Source organism: Hemicordylus capensis, chromosome 5, assembly GCF_027244095.1.
Source record: "Hemicordylus capensis ecotype Gifberg chromosome 5, rHemCap1.1.pri, whole genome shotgun sequence".
NCBI classification, from domain to species: Eukaryota; Metazoa; Chordata; class Lepidosauria; order Squamata; family Cordylidae; genus Hemicordylus; species Hemicordylus capensis.
This window is the reverse complement of record NC_069661.1, coordinates 227,185,180-227,201,717: the sequence shown is the minus strand read 5'-3', so window position 1 is coordinate 227,201,717 and position 16,538 is coordinate 227,185,180. Positions and strand designations below refer to the sequence as shown.

At 44.8% G+C, this 16,538-nt stretch overlaps 1 protein-coding gene across 2 annotated transcripts in view; it reads right to left on the bottom strand.

Annotated features, from left to right (window-relative positions):
• Positions 1-6,523, bottom strand: part of WASHC3 (WASH complex subunit 3) — a 30,362-nt gene extending 23,839 nt beyond the window's left edge. The window contains exons 1-2 of one of the 2 annotated variants that reach the window (XM_053256964.1): positions 6,323-6,523; positions 3,870-3,968 (exon numbers count right to left, since the gene is read on the bottom strand). In XM_053256964.1, the coding sequence (XP_053112939.1) occupies positions 3,870-3,968; positions 6,323-6,373 (150 nt within the window). In that variant the 5' untranslated portion in view covers positions 6,374-6,523. The remainder of the gene's footprint in view (positions 1-3,869; positions 3,969-6,322) is intronic. The other variant, XM_053256963.1, reaches the window with a different exon arrangement.
• Between the last annotated feature and the right edge of the window lie 10,015 nt (positions 6,524-16,538).

Below are 16,538 nucleotides of genomic sequence, written 5' to 3'. Positions count from 1 at the left end.
TTTAAGGGTGGGGGAGGGTGTACTTACCCCTCCTGCTGTGCCTTTTTTGTTAGCAATTGGGGCGGCAGGATACTTCCCGGCCACCCCTTCCCCCTCTTGGCTGCAAAAGGCTTCAGGAAGCCTTTTGTGCGTGCACATGCCATGTCTCCGCATCATGCGCACACGTACGCCGTGGAGACGTGATGTGCACATGCGCAAAAGGCTTCATGAAGCCTTTTGCAGCCAAGAGGGGGAAGCTAACAACTGCTAACAAAAAATGGCTAAAAAAACAATTGCTAACCAAAAAAAGACATTCCAGCAGAGGGAAAGCGGCCGGAGGGGTACGTACACCCTCCCCCTGCCCTTAAGAGGAACCCCCACCCCAGTCTGCTCGAACTGTGAACCACCCCATGCTCAGACTAGTCCGGAGGCCTGTAGAATGGCCTCCGGACTGGTCCATGCACATCTCTAATGGGAGTAAGCCTCACTGGGTACACCATGGAACATATTTCTGAGAAAGCGTGCACAAGATGGTGCTAGGAGGCCGTTTCCAGTTCCTGTGTTGCTGCAGGATACCTAGAGGCCAGTCAAATAGTCCCTGAGGGCCACATCTGGCCCCTAGGCCTTATGTTGTGCAGGCCTGGTCTAAGGACAGATGACAGAGCCACCTTGCCAAAACTAAGCAGGTCTTGGTGGGGTCCAGTGCTCCCTCTAAGGTGTGGGCGCACACTCACACGTTTTTGGATGTCTGCTCAGTTTATTTTAGACCCCACTCAGGTTTAATCAGGAAGGTCCCACTCTGAACACCTTTCCAGTGGTGAACACAAGTGCGCGCACACTGCCTTGATACTGCCTCCCAGAACAAAACACATTCCGCACACAGATGAAAAGGATCAGAGAGAACACTGATTGACCACACAGTCAATGCCTGGAGAGGAGAACCACGTAGGCCACCTTTGGGGATGGGGCTGTAGCTCAGTGCAGGGTATCCCAGGTTCAAATTCTGGCCTGAACCCTTGGAGAGCCGCTACCAGTCAGTGTAGACCAGGGATTCTCAACGTTGGGTTCCCAGATGTTTTTGGACTTCAACTCCCATAATCCCCAACCAAAGGCTACTGGGGCTGGGAATTATGGGAGTTGAAGACCAATAACATCTGGGGACCCAACGTTGAGAACCCCTGGTGTAGACAATACAGAACTAGATGGACCAGTGGTTTGAGTCGGCATAAGGCAGCTCCCTAGGTTCCATTTATTCAAGGGCGGGGGACCCTTACCAGTTTCCATAGGAGTGAATTGCAATCTTTCATTTATATGGGGGAAGGTAAAGCATCCGAGTCAGTGGCAGCTGGCAGAACAGCTAGTAGCCATTACATGGCAATCAAGGAGGGAGGAAAATTCCTGCCGTTACCCTTAGTTGCTGGGAGATGCTGCAGCTAGCACTGTGCCATTATACAGTGGCTGACTACACAGACCGTGTCAGCCTAGGGTACCTGTCCAGAAAGCAGCAGTGCACTTTCATGGTGCTGCATGCAGTACGCCTGCTTCCGCCACCACTTAAGGACCCCCTTCCCACTTCTGTCACCGCACAGCAGCTGGCAGCTTCACCCAGCATGGTATTCAGAAAAGCTCCACTTAATTCTTGCCGGGGTAACCTGCATGAGCCCAGCCACTGAGAACCAAACCTGCTGCTGTCTGCAAAGCCCCATCATGGGTTCCATTTCTTGGACATGCTGAAATAGGGAGAAACTACTGCCACTATTATTATTTCTATACGACAAACAAGTTCGCAAAGCCATTTACACAGGCAAAACATTAGAATCAGGAGATGGTCCCCTGTCCCCAAAGGGCTCACGACCCCTGCTAACTGGGCAAAGAGACACTTTTTACCGTGGTGATTCTCTTTATTTAGCAGGGGGAGAGTAACTGGCCCTATCCACCCCCAGCACAGTACTTCCAGTGACTGTTGCTGGTGTGTGTCTTATGTTTCTTTTTAGAAGGTGAGCCCTTTGGGGACAGGGAGCCATCTTATTTGTTATTTCTCTTTGTAAACCGCCCTGAGCCATTTTTGGAAGGGCGGTATAGAAATTGAATTATTATTATTATTATTATTATTATTATTATTAAAAAGAAAGACAAGGCAGATAACTGCAGCAGCCACAGGAGGGATGCTGTGCTGGGGTTGGATAGGTCTCGTTGCTCTCATCCTGCTTAATATAAAGAGAGCCACCACTGGAAAGGTGCATCTTTGCCCTGTTAGCAGGGGAACTGGCTGATATATAGGCATTTCTACAGCACTTTACAACATACAGAGGGCTTTGCCATTGTTTCCTCATTTATCCTCACAACCATGTCATGGGGTGATTAAGGGTGAAACAGTCATGTGACCCAGGCCTTCAAGTAAGCTTTGTAGCTGAGAGGGTGACCCAGGCCTTCAAGTGAGCTTTGAAGCTCCTGAAAATGGGCACCCACATCTACACAAAGAATCTACCTACTACATAGGAAGCGACATTATACAGGGTTAGACCATTGATCCATCTAGCTCAGTATTGTCTATCTACACTGACTGGCTTTCCAAGGTTTCAGGAAATGTTTTCTCCAGCCTCACCCGGAGATGCCAGAGATTTAACCCAGGGCTTTCTGCATGCAAAGTAGATGCTGTACCACTGCCCCTTCCCACACCAGACCCTCAAATGCCAAAGAAGCAAATGTGTAGGCAATCAGGGTTTCCTCACTGAAGGATAAATGGACTCTGAACCAGCAAACCTCCATCAGTGGAGAAAGGTCAGCACGAACCATGGAAGCGGTTAGAAAAAAGTGCAGCTATGATCACAGGGATGGCTGCCAGGACACTGAATATACAGGTCGAGTATCCCTTATCCGGACATCCGAAATGCTCCGAAATCCAGACACCACGCCGTAACAAACAAAAAACCCCTGCCTCAGCTCACTTAAAAATTTTAGTCAAGCCGCCTTCCCCAGGGCCAGGGCTGTCCCGCTGCTCCCCTCCATCAGGGCCAGGCCAGGCTGTCCTGCCGCCGCCACCTCCCACCTCTTCAGCTGTCCACCTCCTGGCTGCCACCATTATTGCTTGCTGCTGGAACTCTTGCACACTCTTGTGAGAGTTCTGCCTGTACCCTGTACTGTAGACTCCAAAAATGTAGACTCCAAAATCCAGAAAAGTCAGAAATCCGGAACACTGCTGGTCCCAAACAGTCCAGATAAGGGGTACTCAACCTGTATAACTGACCCCACCTAATCTTCCTCCATGTGGTCATGTACCCACATTCACAGCTGCAAGCAGGAATTTAGCACAGAGAAAGCTACAAATTCTACTGGGTTGTATCTAAACTGCATTGTGCTCATCAGAGAACTTCTAATGGTGGAAGTGTGTGTGCATGCAGGGGTGGGGAAGAGGGTGGCATTCACCGATTCTCTCCTTTTCGCTTAAGCCCCTGATGCCACAAACCATTCCATTCCTGAGAGTCCCCAGCCCTCAGGGCTTAGTTTCAGAGATGCCAAAGACTGGAGAAGGAAGGGGGATCATCTAAAATGACTTCTCCTTGCACAAGCAGTAGACGCAGTTTGGATACAACCCACTGTACAGAAATGAAAAGTTTCCAATCTCCATGTTCTTTTGTATTACACTCCAAGAAACAGCTCAGCTCCGAGTATTTGCCTTATGTAAGGCATTCATCTACTTTAAGTGCATCTTACAGAGATTCAAAGCAGGGAATGAGTTTGTAGATCTGGATTCTTCTGCTTTTGGACTGTGCTGAAATTCCATCAAGTGGCAAAGCACAATGCAAACCAACAGCAAGCTATGCAAATGTAGCACGCATGTGCATGCACGCACACATGCACACAAACGATAAGATACAATGTATACATACCTCTTCACAAACTGTAGAAAATCTGTTAAGGAACTGAACAGTGTGAACCACAAATTGGTTTAGGAATGCCACTGTTCTCTTCTGCTGAATGGCTGGAACCTGCATTGTGTAATAAACACAAGAAAATACTATTATAGCAAGATTATTTCTGTATATACTGCCACCTGTATATCTGGTGCTTTACAAAGAATGAGAGAACTGGTCCCTCTTCGAAGGGGCTTACAGTCTAGAATATGACACAAGCAAGATAACAGGGGAAGAAAATGGATGCAGAGGTAAGCAGAGGAAGGACGTGTAAGTATTGCAGTTACACATACTTAGTGCAACCTCTACAACTTTTTCTGAGGTGAAGAAGCTTAGCCAACTGGCTCCCCCATATTTTGAACATGCTTTGATTTTGCTTCATATATGTTAGATTTCATGTTGCACTATTATTTGTCTATCAAGTGACACTTACATTTTAAAAATGGGCAAGTAATTTTATGGTAGGCATTTATCACAGGATATTTCAATGGCAGCTTATGGGAAATTTTAATCTGATGCTTTCGGAAAATCTATTAAAGAAGGAATTTTCCTTCACAGTTTATTACGTCCCCACCCTCTCCTCTTCAGCATGTGGCATGGCACACAAGACCCTTCTGACAATATGGTCTGGCACAGAAAAATATTCTCCCAAGGTTTAGGCTCAGAGCTCCTACTTACTTGATCAAAATGCAGTAAGCCACCACAGCAAAAGGTCAGAAATGAGCTTTCTTAATGGGTCAAATATTCCTGCATGATTTTTTTCCACTCTATCTGCAACACCTGCCTTCATCTTCCATCACTAATGTTGCTGTGGTATCCAGTCACACGTAGCATTACGGCTTTCCCACACAGCTCTTTATCTAGGGTAGGGCTGCACAGCTTCAGGCCTACAGCTGTTGCTGGATGACAACTTCCATCATACCCAACCACAGTGGCCAAGAGACAAGGATGATGGCAGCTGTAGTCCAAGAGCAGTTGGAAGGCTGAAATTGCACAGCCCCGATTTAGGGCAACAATTTTGAAGATTCTTCCTTCAGGGAACCCTGGTATGACATTTGTATAGTCTTTCTGGAAAGGGAAGAGGAAGAACAAGAAAACCCAGGTACTGGTTCGTACATTAGTTATCACATTTATACACAGCTCATATAAAATCTCTGGGCAATTTGCAAATTAAACCACCAGAACAATTAAAACCTTAAATCACATAAATTAAAATAACCATCAATAAAACTTTAAAATGATATAAACAAAAGCCTGATAAAACAGGTGCATTTTCAAAAGTCACTTTAAAACTGCTAGAAATGAGAAGGTTATGATTTCATTTGGGAGCATGTTCCAGAGTCCTGGGGGAACCCTAGAGAAGACCCAGTTTTAGGTCACCAAACGAACCAGTGGTAACTACAACTGGCGATGTTGTGGTTACCCCAGAAGATGTTAATAGGCTGCAGGGTTCATGAAGGAGGTGGCACTCTCTTAATTAGCATTGCATACGTTATAACCACCAGGAAAAACCACTGATGGAGACAGTTCTGTAAGGTAAGAGCTATATGGCAACTAGTTCCACTCAGGCTGATTGAACAGACCGTGCTGTCTCATCTCTCCCTCTATTGCAGCCAAGTGAAATTAACCACATGGCACTAGCACCTTCAGGAACATGGAACTGGTTGAGCAAAAAAGCTTTTGACAAAGTTCCCCACCAACGGTTCTTGAGTAAACCTAGCAGTCATGGAATAAGGAGACAGACTCATGTGTGGATCGGTAACCAGTTGAAGGACAGGAAACAATGGAGGAAGGTAGGAAGTGGGATCCCCCAGGGATCGGAACTGGGACCAGTGCTCTTTAACTAGTTCATAAACAATCTGGAAGTTGGGGTGACCCGTTTCACACTGTGGCCCACCAGATGCCTCCAAAAAGCCCACAGGCAGGACCACTCTCCTGCTGTTGCTCCCCTGCAACTGGTATTCAGAGACATCTTGCCTCTTAGGTTGGAGATGGACTAGTCAGACTAGTGACTAGTCTCCATTGATAGCCTTGTCTTTCTCCATGAATTTATCTAAGTCATTCTTAAAAGCCATCCAGGCTGGTGGCTGTCACCACATCTTGTGGCAGAAAATTCCATAGGTTAATTATGCATTGTGTGAAAAAGTACTTCCTCTTGCTGGTCCAAAAATATATTGTCCTTTTTTTGGAAGTATGGTGACCAGAACTGTGTGCGTGGGTGTGTCGTATTTTACTGCTTTGAATATATTGTATATCGACCTGACATGGGCTGAGAACAAATCTCATATATATATTTTTTTGGAAATAAATCAAATCAAGGAAAGGAGAGCGAGTAAATTCACTCCCCACGCCTCAGTCCAAGCTGGAAAAACGGGACCCTCCACCAGCCTCCCCAGTGGAAGTCAGGAGGAAACTACAGCAGCCTGTACCTTGGTCAGGTCGATGCCGGAACCTACGAGGGGCAACCCGTCCTCATCCATCCCCAGCGGCGGCTGTCAGCCTCCCATAGAATAACACTAGCAACAGAAAAACAGCTTATCCACGTCCGTCTCTTGACTCCTGTCGCCGGAAGTGATTTCCTCGTGACTCTCAGTCCCTTCAGCAGCGGGAAGAGGAGGTGGAGCACGTAGGAAGCGAGGAGAGACTGTTGTGTTGCATGCCGGGCCGCGTTGCATCATGGGGATTGTAGTTCAGCGACCCGGAAATCGGGGGTGGTCAACCTGAGGCTCTGAGGTGTTGGACTACAACTCCCATCATCCCCAGCCCAAATGTATTGCTGGTGTGGAGTGGCTGATGGAGGTTGTGGTCCAACAACAGCTGGAAGTCGGCCATCCCCGGGGAAGACTCTTGTCAAATTGAAATCTCGCTTTAAATGGGTGTGAACTAGGCGTCTTCTTTCTCTTTCTGTCTCCTCCAGTAATTATTCTGGCGCACATTGTCCACTCCAAAGCGAACTGTTCTTGCATATGTTTTTCACGGCCCCCAGATGTCTGGAAACACATTGTCTAAATAAGACTTGATCCGGAGAGAAAACAAGAAAACTAGCCCTCTGGGGGCGGGGGGGGCGCGTATCGGATAAGTGAAGGAGGGATTTTATGTAACCGAGTTTCAGATTCGGGGTTACAGAAACTATGTACACCGGTCCGGGGTGGGTGTGGCGGACAGCGGGGCGGTGGGGGGCGGGAGCAGGTATGGACAAAGTGCTTCTCTGGGTGTTTGGTGTACTTTGTGCCACACGCTTGATCTCTGAAAGATAAGTAATGATGTATTTCATCAGGACTCCGCACCCTAAACATAAACCTAAAGTACTCTTTCTTCAAGTCGCCGCGGTGCTCCAGCAATGGATGGAGGGGCAAACTACTTAGGTGGAGGGACAGCTGCTTCTTTTCGGTGCCCCCTATGCTGCGCACGTGTTGTCCACGTTTCTACTGAACTTAAGTGAGACTGATTTCTCAGTAAACATGGCAGAGGCGATTGCGCTGCAGTTACGCATTATATTAAAAAACAAAACAAAACAACTCACATGCAATAAACTACGCGAGGTCATTTAGACTAAAAATTAACTCCCGGCTAATCTCAGCTACAAAGAATTTCAAAAATATCAGACTTCTCATCGAGAAACATAAGGACACAGAAGCACATGGAAATAAAAAAGAAACAACCCGCACGCCCATATTTCTACAGTCTAGGGGGACACAGGTATTCTGATCAGCAAAGTAAGCAGAGCTGAATGCCAATTTTAAAATATTTTTACCCCAGTACATTGCTGACAAACACAATTAAAAGAAAACACCAGCAAAAGCTAGGAGCAACAACTAAGTAAAACTGGGTAAAACTGAATTAAAAACGGTTTTAAAACACCTCTCAGAAGAGGAGGATTTTCAAGCTCTTTTAAAAACTCCTAGGGGAGAAAGATTGGCAAAGCTCCTTTGGCAGGATATTCCAAAGCTGGGGGCTGCCATTGAAAAGGCCCTGCCCCTGAATCACTAGCAGGGCTGAGAGCAGAACTGGTGAGGAAGAGCAAAGGACCCTGCATATTCATATGGCAATATAGGATCCCCACCGCTCCTTAATAAGACACACACTTCTAAGGTTCAGTTGACCCTACATGTCAATATTTATACCTGAGTGCCTGAGTGTACGAGTGTACTTATACCTGAGAGTAGGGTGCCAGACTCAATATGGCAAAGGCTTTCTTTGCTTTTAAGAACTGTGTGTACATGAGAGAAAGTTGCAATATCACTTTCTCCAAATACTACACGTTAAGACAGGAGAAACTGCATGCAACGATTATGCTGCTTTCAAATGACATAGTGAGCAGCATTTGCCTTCTGGATCCCATTGAGACTGATCACTTTGACCCACTGGAAGAGTGCTTTGTTAAAAGTGTACACATGCATGTTAAAAACATGTTAAAAGTGTACACATGCCCCAAACCACTAGAGTTTCAAAGGTGTTCAGATGCAATTTCTGAGAACACCCCACATGGCATAAACATGAAATAGCAAGGCAAATTTGAGGAAAAGAAAAATTTACAAGCTCTCTAGGATCTTGCTCCACCCTGTCCTTTGTTTCTCATTATGGCCCCTGCCCATGACCTCTGTTCTTGCAATGCTAATTTCAGCCAGCTGAAAGTCTTCTACTCTCTTGAGCTACTCTGTCCATTCTCTCTTGCTTCCCCATACACATGGAAACCCTCCCTGAACATATATGTGATGCCACCTCTCCGCCTTCCTTCAAATTGATGTGTTTAGAAAATGCACCTGTAACCAAACTGTAATCGGTTTGAGAGAATGAGCCTACTGATTACCTGTTGCTGACTGCAGAGCAATAAAGCCTCAATTAATAATTCCCAATCCTTGTGTCTGACTGATTGGTTAATGTTTTGGCCTTTGGCCATAAATAAAGTATCTATCTACTGATTGGTTAAGCGGACCCAGGAATGAGCCCCATCCACATGAAACATACCTGTTCTGTATGGCTTTAACTATGTGTAATGGCATTTGCCCACATTCAACACCACTTGCTTTCCCCTCCCACTCTTGTTTCCCCCACTGTCTGATTGATTGATTTATCTATTTCTTCATTCATTCATTCAATTTATATACACCTCCCCCGTCCCACAAATGGCTCAAGGCGGTTTATATTCCAAAATGGCTCAGAGCGGTTTACAACAGCATAAAACCAATTAAAACCAGTTAACAATTAAAATCAAAACTATAAAAACAAAATAAAACCAATTAAACACATTCAAACAGCTAAAAACCCTGGAAAACCAGGGCAACCATTTAAAACAGTTTACAGTAGTTTAAAAACCCTGGAAGGCCAGGCCAAACAGATAGATTTTAAGGGCTCTCCTGAAAGACAGTGATGAACTCAAATTACAGTTTTAGACTAAGATCTTTGGGGGCAGAAAACGGCCTAGCTATTTTGCCTATGTAACTGCAAAGTGTTGTGTATACTGATGGTGCAACATGAATATATGATAAAAGTATACCAATCCTCTTAAAGGATTCAAACTATTTTGAAATATTATTGAAGCAATTTCATCCCTCATAAAAGTTTTTTGTTTTTTAAGAATCTGGCAAATAATATAAAACAAGCATTCAAACAATTCTCGGCTAATATATTCAAACAAACTGTAGAGGGTGGTAATTACTTTCAAAAGAGATTCTTGTCAAAATGATACACACGTAATTAAATAGCTGTAGACTTAGAAATCAATAGAGTTGCCCGTTGTTGTTTTTAATGACCCCCGCTCCTGTGTCTTTAACCTTCTGGGTCCTAATTCTGCACCCATTTAATTGCTAGTGTATCATTTTGACAAGCAGGTGAAGTTATTCCTGGCAAAGAATTAAGTGGTGGAGAAAACCTTTTGGATCTCTCGGCAGCTTTCAGTACCATCAACCATGATATTCTTCTGCGGCACCTGAAGGGGTTGGGAGTGAGAGGCACGGCTTTGCAGTGGTTCTACCTCTCGGGTAGGTTCCAGATGGTGTCACTTGGAGACTGTTGCTCTTCAAAACAAGCGCTCTGGTATGGAGTCCCACAAGGCTCCATACCGTCCCCAATGCTTTTTAACATCTACATGAAACCACTGAGAGAGATCAGGGGATTTGGTACAGGGTGTTATCAGTATGCTGATGACACCAAAATCTATTTCTCCATGTCAACTTCATCAGGAAATGGCTTAACTTCCTTAAATGCCTGACTGGAGGCAGTAATGGACTGGATGAGGGAGAACAAACTGAGGCTGAATCCAAGCAAGACAGAGATACTCACTGTGGGAGGTCAAGACTTAGGAAGTGGTTTAGATCTGCCTGTTCTGGATGGGGTTGCACTCCCCTGGAAAGAGCAGGTACATAGTCTGGGAGTACTTCTGGACCCAAACCTCTCCCTGATTTCTCAGGTTGAGGCAGTGCTCAGGAGTGCTTTTTATCAGCTTTGGCTGATTTGCCAGCTACGTCCATTTCTGGAGATAAACGACCTTAAAACAGTGGTGCATTTGATGGTAACATCCAGTCTTGACTACTGCAATGCGCTCTGCGTTGGGCTGCCTTTGTACGCAGTCCAGAAATTGCAGTTAGTACAGAATGCAGCAGCCAGGTTGGTCTCTGGGGTTGCCCAAAAAGATGACATTACACCCATTTAAAAAGAACTACACTAGCTGCCAATAGGTTTTCGGGCAAAATACAAAGTGCTGATTATTACCTATAAAGCCCTATGGCTTGGGTCCAAGGTATTTAACAGAGTGCCTCCTTCTTCACCAACCCCACTTCCTGTTAAGATAATCTGGGGAGGTCCAGTTCCGATTGCCACCAGCTCAGTTGTTGGCGACTCAAAACTGGGCCTTTTCTCGAGTTGCCCCGGGATTCTGGAATGCACTTCCTAATGAAGTTAGAGTTTCCCCTTCTCTGAATGTTTTTAAGGACCTAAAAACATACCTGTTTAGTCAGGCTTTTAGTTTATAGTTTTAAAGCTTTGGTTTGAGAGTTTTAAAAATTGAATTTTAAATTGTTTTAATGGTTTATATTGTGAACTGCCCAGGAACTTTTTTGTATGGGACGGTATATAAATAAAATAAAATAAAAACCACACCTGCTATTTCTCTCTGTGCTGAGTTGTTTGTAAAGGCCCAAAGGAGCAAGCTCAGGGAAAAAAGGCAGTGGCAACTGTAGGGCCCAGAACTATTCGACAGGGGTGAAGTTACCAATATTCAAAGGTGTCCCCGTGAGCACAGGCCCCTGTACTCCTGCTCCTTCCCACTCCTTTCCACCACAGCTTGCCCCCTGCTGCCCTCCTTTGCCACAGCTTGCCTTCCGCCCTCCTCACTCCCGCTGCTCAGTAGCCAGTTTGCCCAGCAATGGGAGGCATTCCATGGCTCCTCGCCTCACTCCTATCAGCGCTGTGTGAGCCAGCAACCATGGAAGGTGTGCATGTGTCCCGATGCCTAATCTGGGTGCATGTCTGCCCTCCATTTTGTAGCTGGTTGCACAGTGGTAATGGGTTCTATGGCTTCTCTCCTCATTTGAGCGGGAAGAGAAGCCAGCCCCACCCCTGCTGTGCAAACCAGCTACCAAGAGGCGGGGTGAGGAGTGGTGGGGTAGGAGACAAGAGGTGGGACGAGAAGCGACAGGGGCAGCGGCAGCAGGAGGAGGGGTGGCAGCAAGTTTTAAAAAGAGTAAAAAACAAAGTAAATTTTTTTTAGTGGTGTTGTGAAAAGGGGGGTCCTGATGTCCATTTCTTGAACACAGGCCCCCACTGACCTTGCTAGGCCCCTGCTATTTTTCCACCAAGGATAATACCTCTCTTACCAAAGATGTGCAGTGCAACTGCAGGACAGTCTTTTTCAAGTGTTAGCAACAACATGGTGGTAGTGGGGAGTGAAACTGCTGTGGAATTTAGCCATAAAAACAATGTTAGTAGAAAGGTCAAAATGGTCTCCAGCACCCATAAAAACATGGAAGAATCAGAAAGATTTGAGCTTTATGACATAAAAGAATGATTCTATGATGGATAATAATACTCTTTGGCACCAAGTCACTGAGATCAAATAAAAAAATGGACCTTCTCTTCAACAGCTCACTTTAATTATCGGTAATCGGAATAGCCAAGAAAACTGGCAGGCAGGCCGGCTTGTGCCTTGCAATGGTTTATATGAATTTCATATGCTTATATAAATGTAACAATTCCCAAGTTGCTCCCTTAATAATCAGCATAGAAGTCAAAACAACTATACTATAAGCAGCAAGTAACACAGAAAGAAAAAGCTGATCCAAGGCAATTTCCAGACATGGCGTCACCTGATCCTCCATAAGGGCAACAATTGTGTTTACTAAAGTAGTTCAGTGAATTGCTGAAAAGGTCAGAAAGTAGAAGATCCTCCCCACCCCACTCAATTTCCCATGAAGTTCTCCAAGACTGTGTATTCAAAAGACACTCTGGCAAGCTTCTATTTGAGGAACGGACATGTCACCGCATGGGATTTCTTCTTCTTCTTTTATTTAAAGGACATGAGTTACTAAAACGGAACTAACATCCACCCAGATCAGTTACATGTGGGCCCTGATTTTGTTAATGTGGAGACAGGGCCATAGCTCAGTGGTAGATCATCTGTTCTGCGCACAGAATCTCCCAGGTTCAATTCCTGGCAGCATCTACAGGTATGGTTGGGAAAGACCCCTTCCTGAAACCTTGGAGAGCTGCTGCCAGTCCGTGCAGACAATAATGAGCTAGATGGATGGACTGACTTGGTATAAAGAAGCTTCTTATGTTCCTATGATAGCACCTTTAAAGTAAAGTGTGCTGTCAAGTCGATTTCAACTGCTGGTGCCCAGAGAGCCTTGCAGTTTTCTTTGGTAGAATACAGGAGGGGTTTACCACTACCTCCTCCTGTGCAGTCTGAGATGATGCCTTTCAGCATCTTCCTATATCGCTGCTGCCCAATATAGTACCAGCAGGGATTCGAACCGGCAACCTTCTGCTTGTTAGTCAAGCATTTCCCTGCTGCACCACTTAAGGTGGCTTTTTATGATAGCGCCTTTAGTGCTGGTATAATAAACATCTCAGCACATCAGCCCTCTATCTTTTAACAGGCTTCCAATGGAAAAATGAGTTGATCTTCAAAAACAAACGCCAATTACTAAAAAAGCTCTCTTTCAAATATCTCTCTGATTCTTCAGTTTCACAGCCTATGGGCATGACCATAACTGGGTCTGTTTTGTACCAACAGGTGATCATGTGCAGAATACTCATGCTGATTTAAAATACCTCTTGATCAGCTTGTAACTGCCCCTCTCTGTAAACCATTATTGTATTCCCAACCTTTCGGCCAACCCTCTCCTGTTCCTGATGCCACATAGTGATTTGATTTTGCTGTAGATCTAGCCAAGTGGGTATTCATGGCTTCTGTGGCTGCCATTTCCTAAAGCTGTCATGATGCCACAGAAGACCAGGACAGCTAAATGCTCAGAGGGAACTGGGCGGCTTTGTTTATTTATTAATTATTTATTTGTTTGATTTATATACTGCCCTTCCAAAATGGCTCAGGGCAGTTTAAAGTTAAAACAAACCACTAAAACAGTAAAGAGCTAAAACAAATTAAAAACAATATAACAACTAACAATTTAAAAACATTTTAAAACAAGAATTAAACCATTACAGTAATTAAAACCCGCGAAATCAGGTTTTGAATTTTAAAATAAACCAGATTTTAAAAACCCCAAAATTTAGGAAACTGAGTAAGCTTGGGTGAAGAGATGGGTTTTCAGGTGTTTTTTGAAAATTGCCAGAGATGGGGAGGATTGTATCTCAGCAGGGAGCGCATTCCACAATCTCGGGGCAGCGACTGAGAAGGCCCGTCTCTGTGTAGCCACCAAATGAGTCGGCGGCAACTGGAGACGGATCTCCTCAGATGACCTCAATGGGCGGTGGGGCTTGTAATGAAGAAGACGCTCTCTTAGATACTCAGGGCCTAACCCATTTAGGGCTTTGTAACTAGCACTTTGTATTTTGTCCAGAAACCTATTGGCAGCCAGTGTAACTCTATCAGTAAAGGAATAACATGGTTTCTCCAAGATGACCCAGAGACCAACCTGGCTGCCGCATTCTGAACCAACTGAAGTTTCTGGACTACATACAAAGGCAGCCCCACGTAGAGCACATTACAAAAGTCCAGTCTGGAGGTTACCAACAGATATACCACAGTTTTGAGGTCATTGATCTCAAGAAACAGGCGCAACTGGCATATCAGCCAGAGCTGATAGAAAGCACCCCTGGCTACTGCCTCAACCTGAGAAACCAGGGAGAGGTGTGAATCCAGAAGTACTCCCAGACTGCGTACCTGTTCCTTTTGGGGAGTGTGACCCCATCTAGAACAGGCAGATCAAAATAGTCTCTGGAGTTCTGACCCCGCACAATAAGTACCTCCGTCTTATCTGGATTCAGCTTCAGTTTATTCTCCCTCATCCAGCCCATTACTGCTTCCAGGCAGGCATTTAGAGAGGATATGCCAGCTCCTGAAGAAGTTGGCATGGAGAAGTAGATCTGGGTGTCATCAGCGTATTTGTAACACCCAGCTCCAAATCCCCCGATGATCTCTCCCAGCGGTTTCATGTAGATGTTAAAAAGCACTGGAGAAAGTACGGAGCCTTGAGGGCCGCCATACTTAAGCTCAGATCTAGAAGAGCAACAGTCTCCAATCGACACCATCTGGAATCTGTCCGAGAGGTAGGAGCGGAACCACTGTAAAACAGTGCCTCCCACCACCAACACTCTCAGACGTTCCAGAAGGATCCTATGGTCAATAGTATCGAAAGCCGCCGAGAGATCCAAAAGGACCAACAGAGTTACACTTCCTCTGTCAATTCCCAATTGGAGATCATTCATCAAGCTGACCAAGGCAGTCTCCACCCCATAGCCCGCCTGAAAACCAGTTTGAAATGGGTCTAGAATTTGAATTCTAGGATAAATCAGCAAGTTTCTTGCTGGCCAGGGAAGAAAGGTCAAACTACAGTACCTATCCTATTTGGTTTGGGGCTCCTCCCCTTCCCTGGGTGGCAAGGGAAGGCTTTGCCCCAGACAAATACTCTAGAAAATCTGCATGCAATTATGCAAGCCACATTGTCTGGTGACATGTTGAAGTGATTCCCTTGCACTGCCACAAGAAGCTGGAGCCAGAGAGGAAGCATATTATGCACACAATTTCATACCTCTAAATTGGACCTAAATGCACTGCCTGAGCTTCACCTTGCTTCACGATCAGGCTAGTCCAGGCTTTCTAACGACAATCTTCTGAGAGAAACAGAGGACACCTCCTGCTTATGTATCTAAACATTATGACACTGCATTGTTTTAAGGAAAGATTTAGCATGTTTCTCCTAATATTAGTTTCCAAGGAAACACTCTCAACATCTAGGACTGCTGCGAACTTGACCCAATTTGTATGATTGTTTCTGTTTTGCAATTGCACTCTGAAGATTGATCCATGCACAATTGATCACTTTATTGGCAGGAGGATCATGTCGTGACTTGCATCTCTGATGCACTATCATAGAAAGAATTTTTCATAGCACCTCAGACACATTGGATTGGATCCAAATGTTCCTTTCTCTGAATAAAAGAGTCTTCTTCTAGAGATAGGAGCCCTTTCACCAGAGGATGGGAACCTCTGGGTCCAATTTAGTGCTTTCAATATGTGTGAAAGCTCACATATTCAACGGAGACCTCAAATGATGAGTCTTACAAATAGTCCAACAAATTATTGTTTGTGCAACATTTTAACAGTTTTTCTTATAATCTTTCACACGACTAGATCATCCAGTAATTGCTATTTTATTTTATTTTTTTAAAGCTTCTATACTTTAAAAAGGCAAATTGTTTCAATTGGTCATTTTAAAGCTGTTCATCACCAAGCTTGAGTTTTGAGATCACATCAGCTTTTGTTTCTTTCATAAGGTGATAACAGCAAATATAACAGCAGCCTAATCCTTTTGGTAGATTGTATCAGGTGATGCAAATAACATCTGTGGACTTAAGGAATATTAACATATATACAAAGTACTCCCAATCTACACTTAAGATGCAAAGTTTATTGTAGCTGTTTTATAATTGTGGCAGCTAATCAAACAAGTAATACAATCAGAATGTTAACGTGTGACAAAATGGTCATGACACACTGCATATGGCTTTCCTGCTTAGAAAAGGGCAATATTAATTGAAAACACATGATGTGAGCATCATTTAGTTAAAATGTCTGTCTGCTTTGGTCTGCAGCCATATCAGTTCTCTGTAGGGAAATCTTTTCTTTTACTGAAGCAAGGCTGCATCAGTGCTGGACTTCTACAGCCATGCAAATTGGGCTCTACTTAAAGAACAGCCAACAGCCCCTCTGGCCATCTGTCAGTTCCCTCTGCCATACTCTGCTTCACATCTTCCCTGATGTTCCTTGCCTCAAAGAACTGGGAGTGGGGGACAGACCGGGACTAGGGTGCACGTACTGCAGTGGGGAGCAGCTCTCTCCAGACCTTCCTAGCTGATCTGCACTGGTAATTCTGATGCTCTACTAGAGCCCATATGCTGATGTTATACTAGTTATAAATTTAGATCCATTTCTCTTCAAGGGTTATTCTTGCAAACCATCTCCTA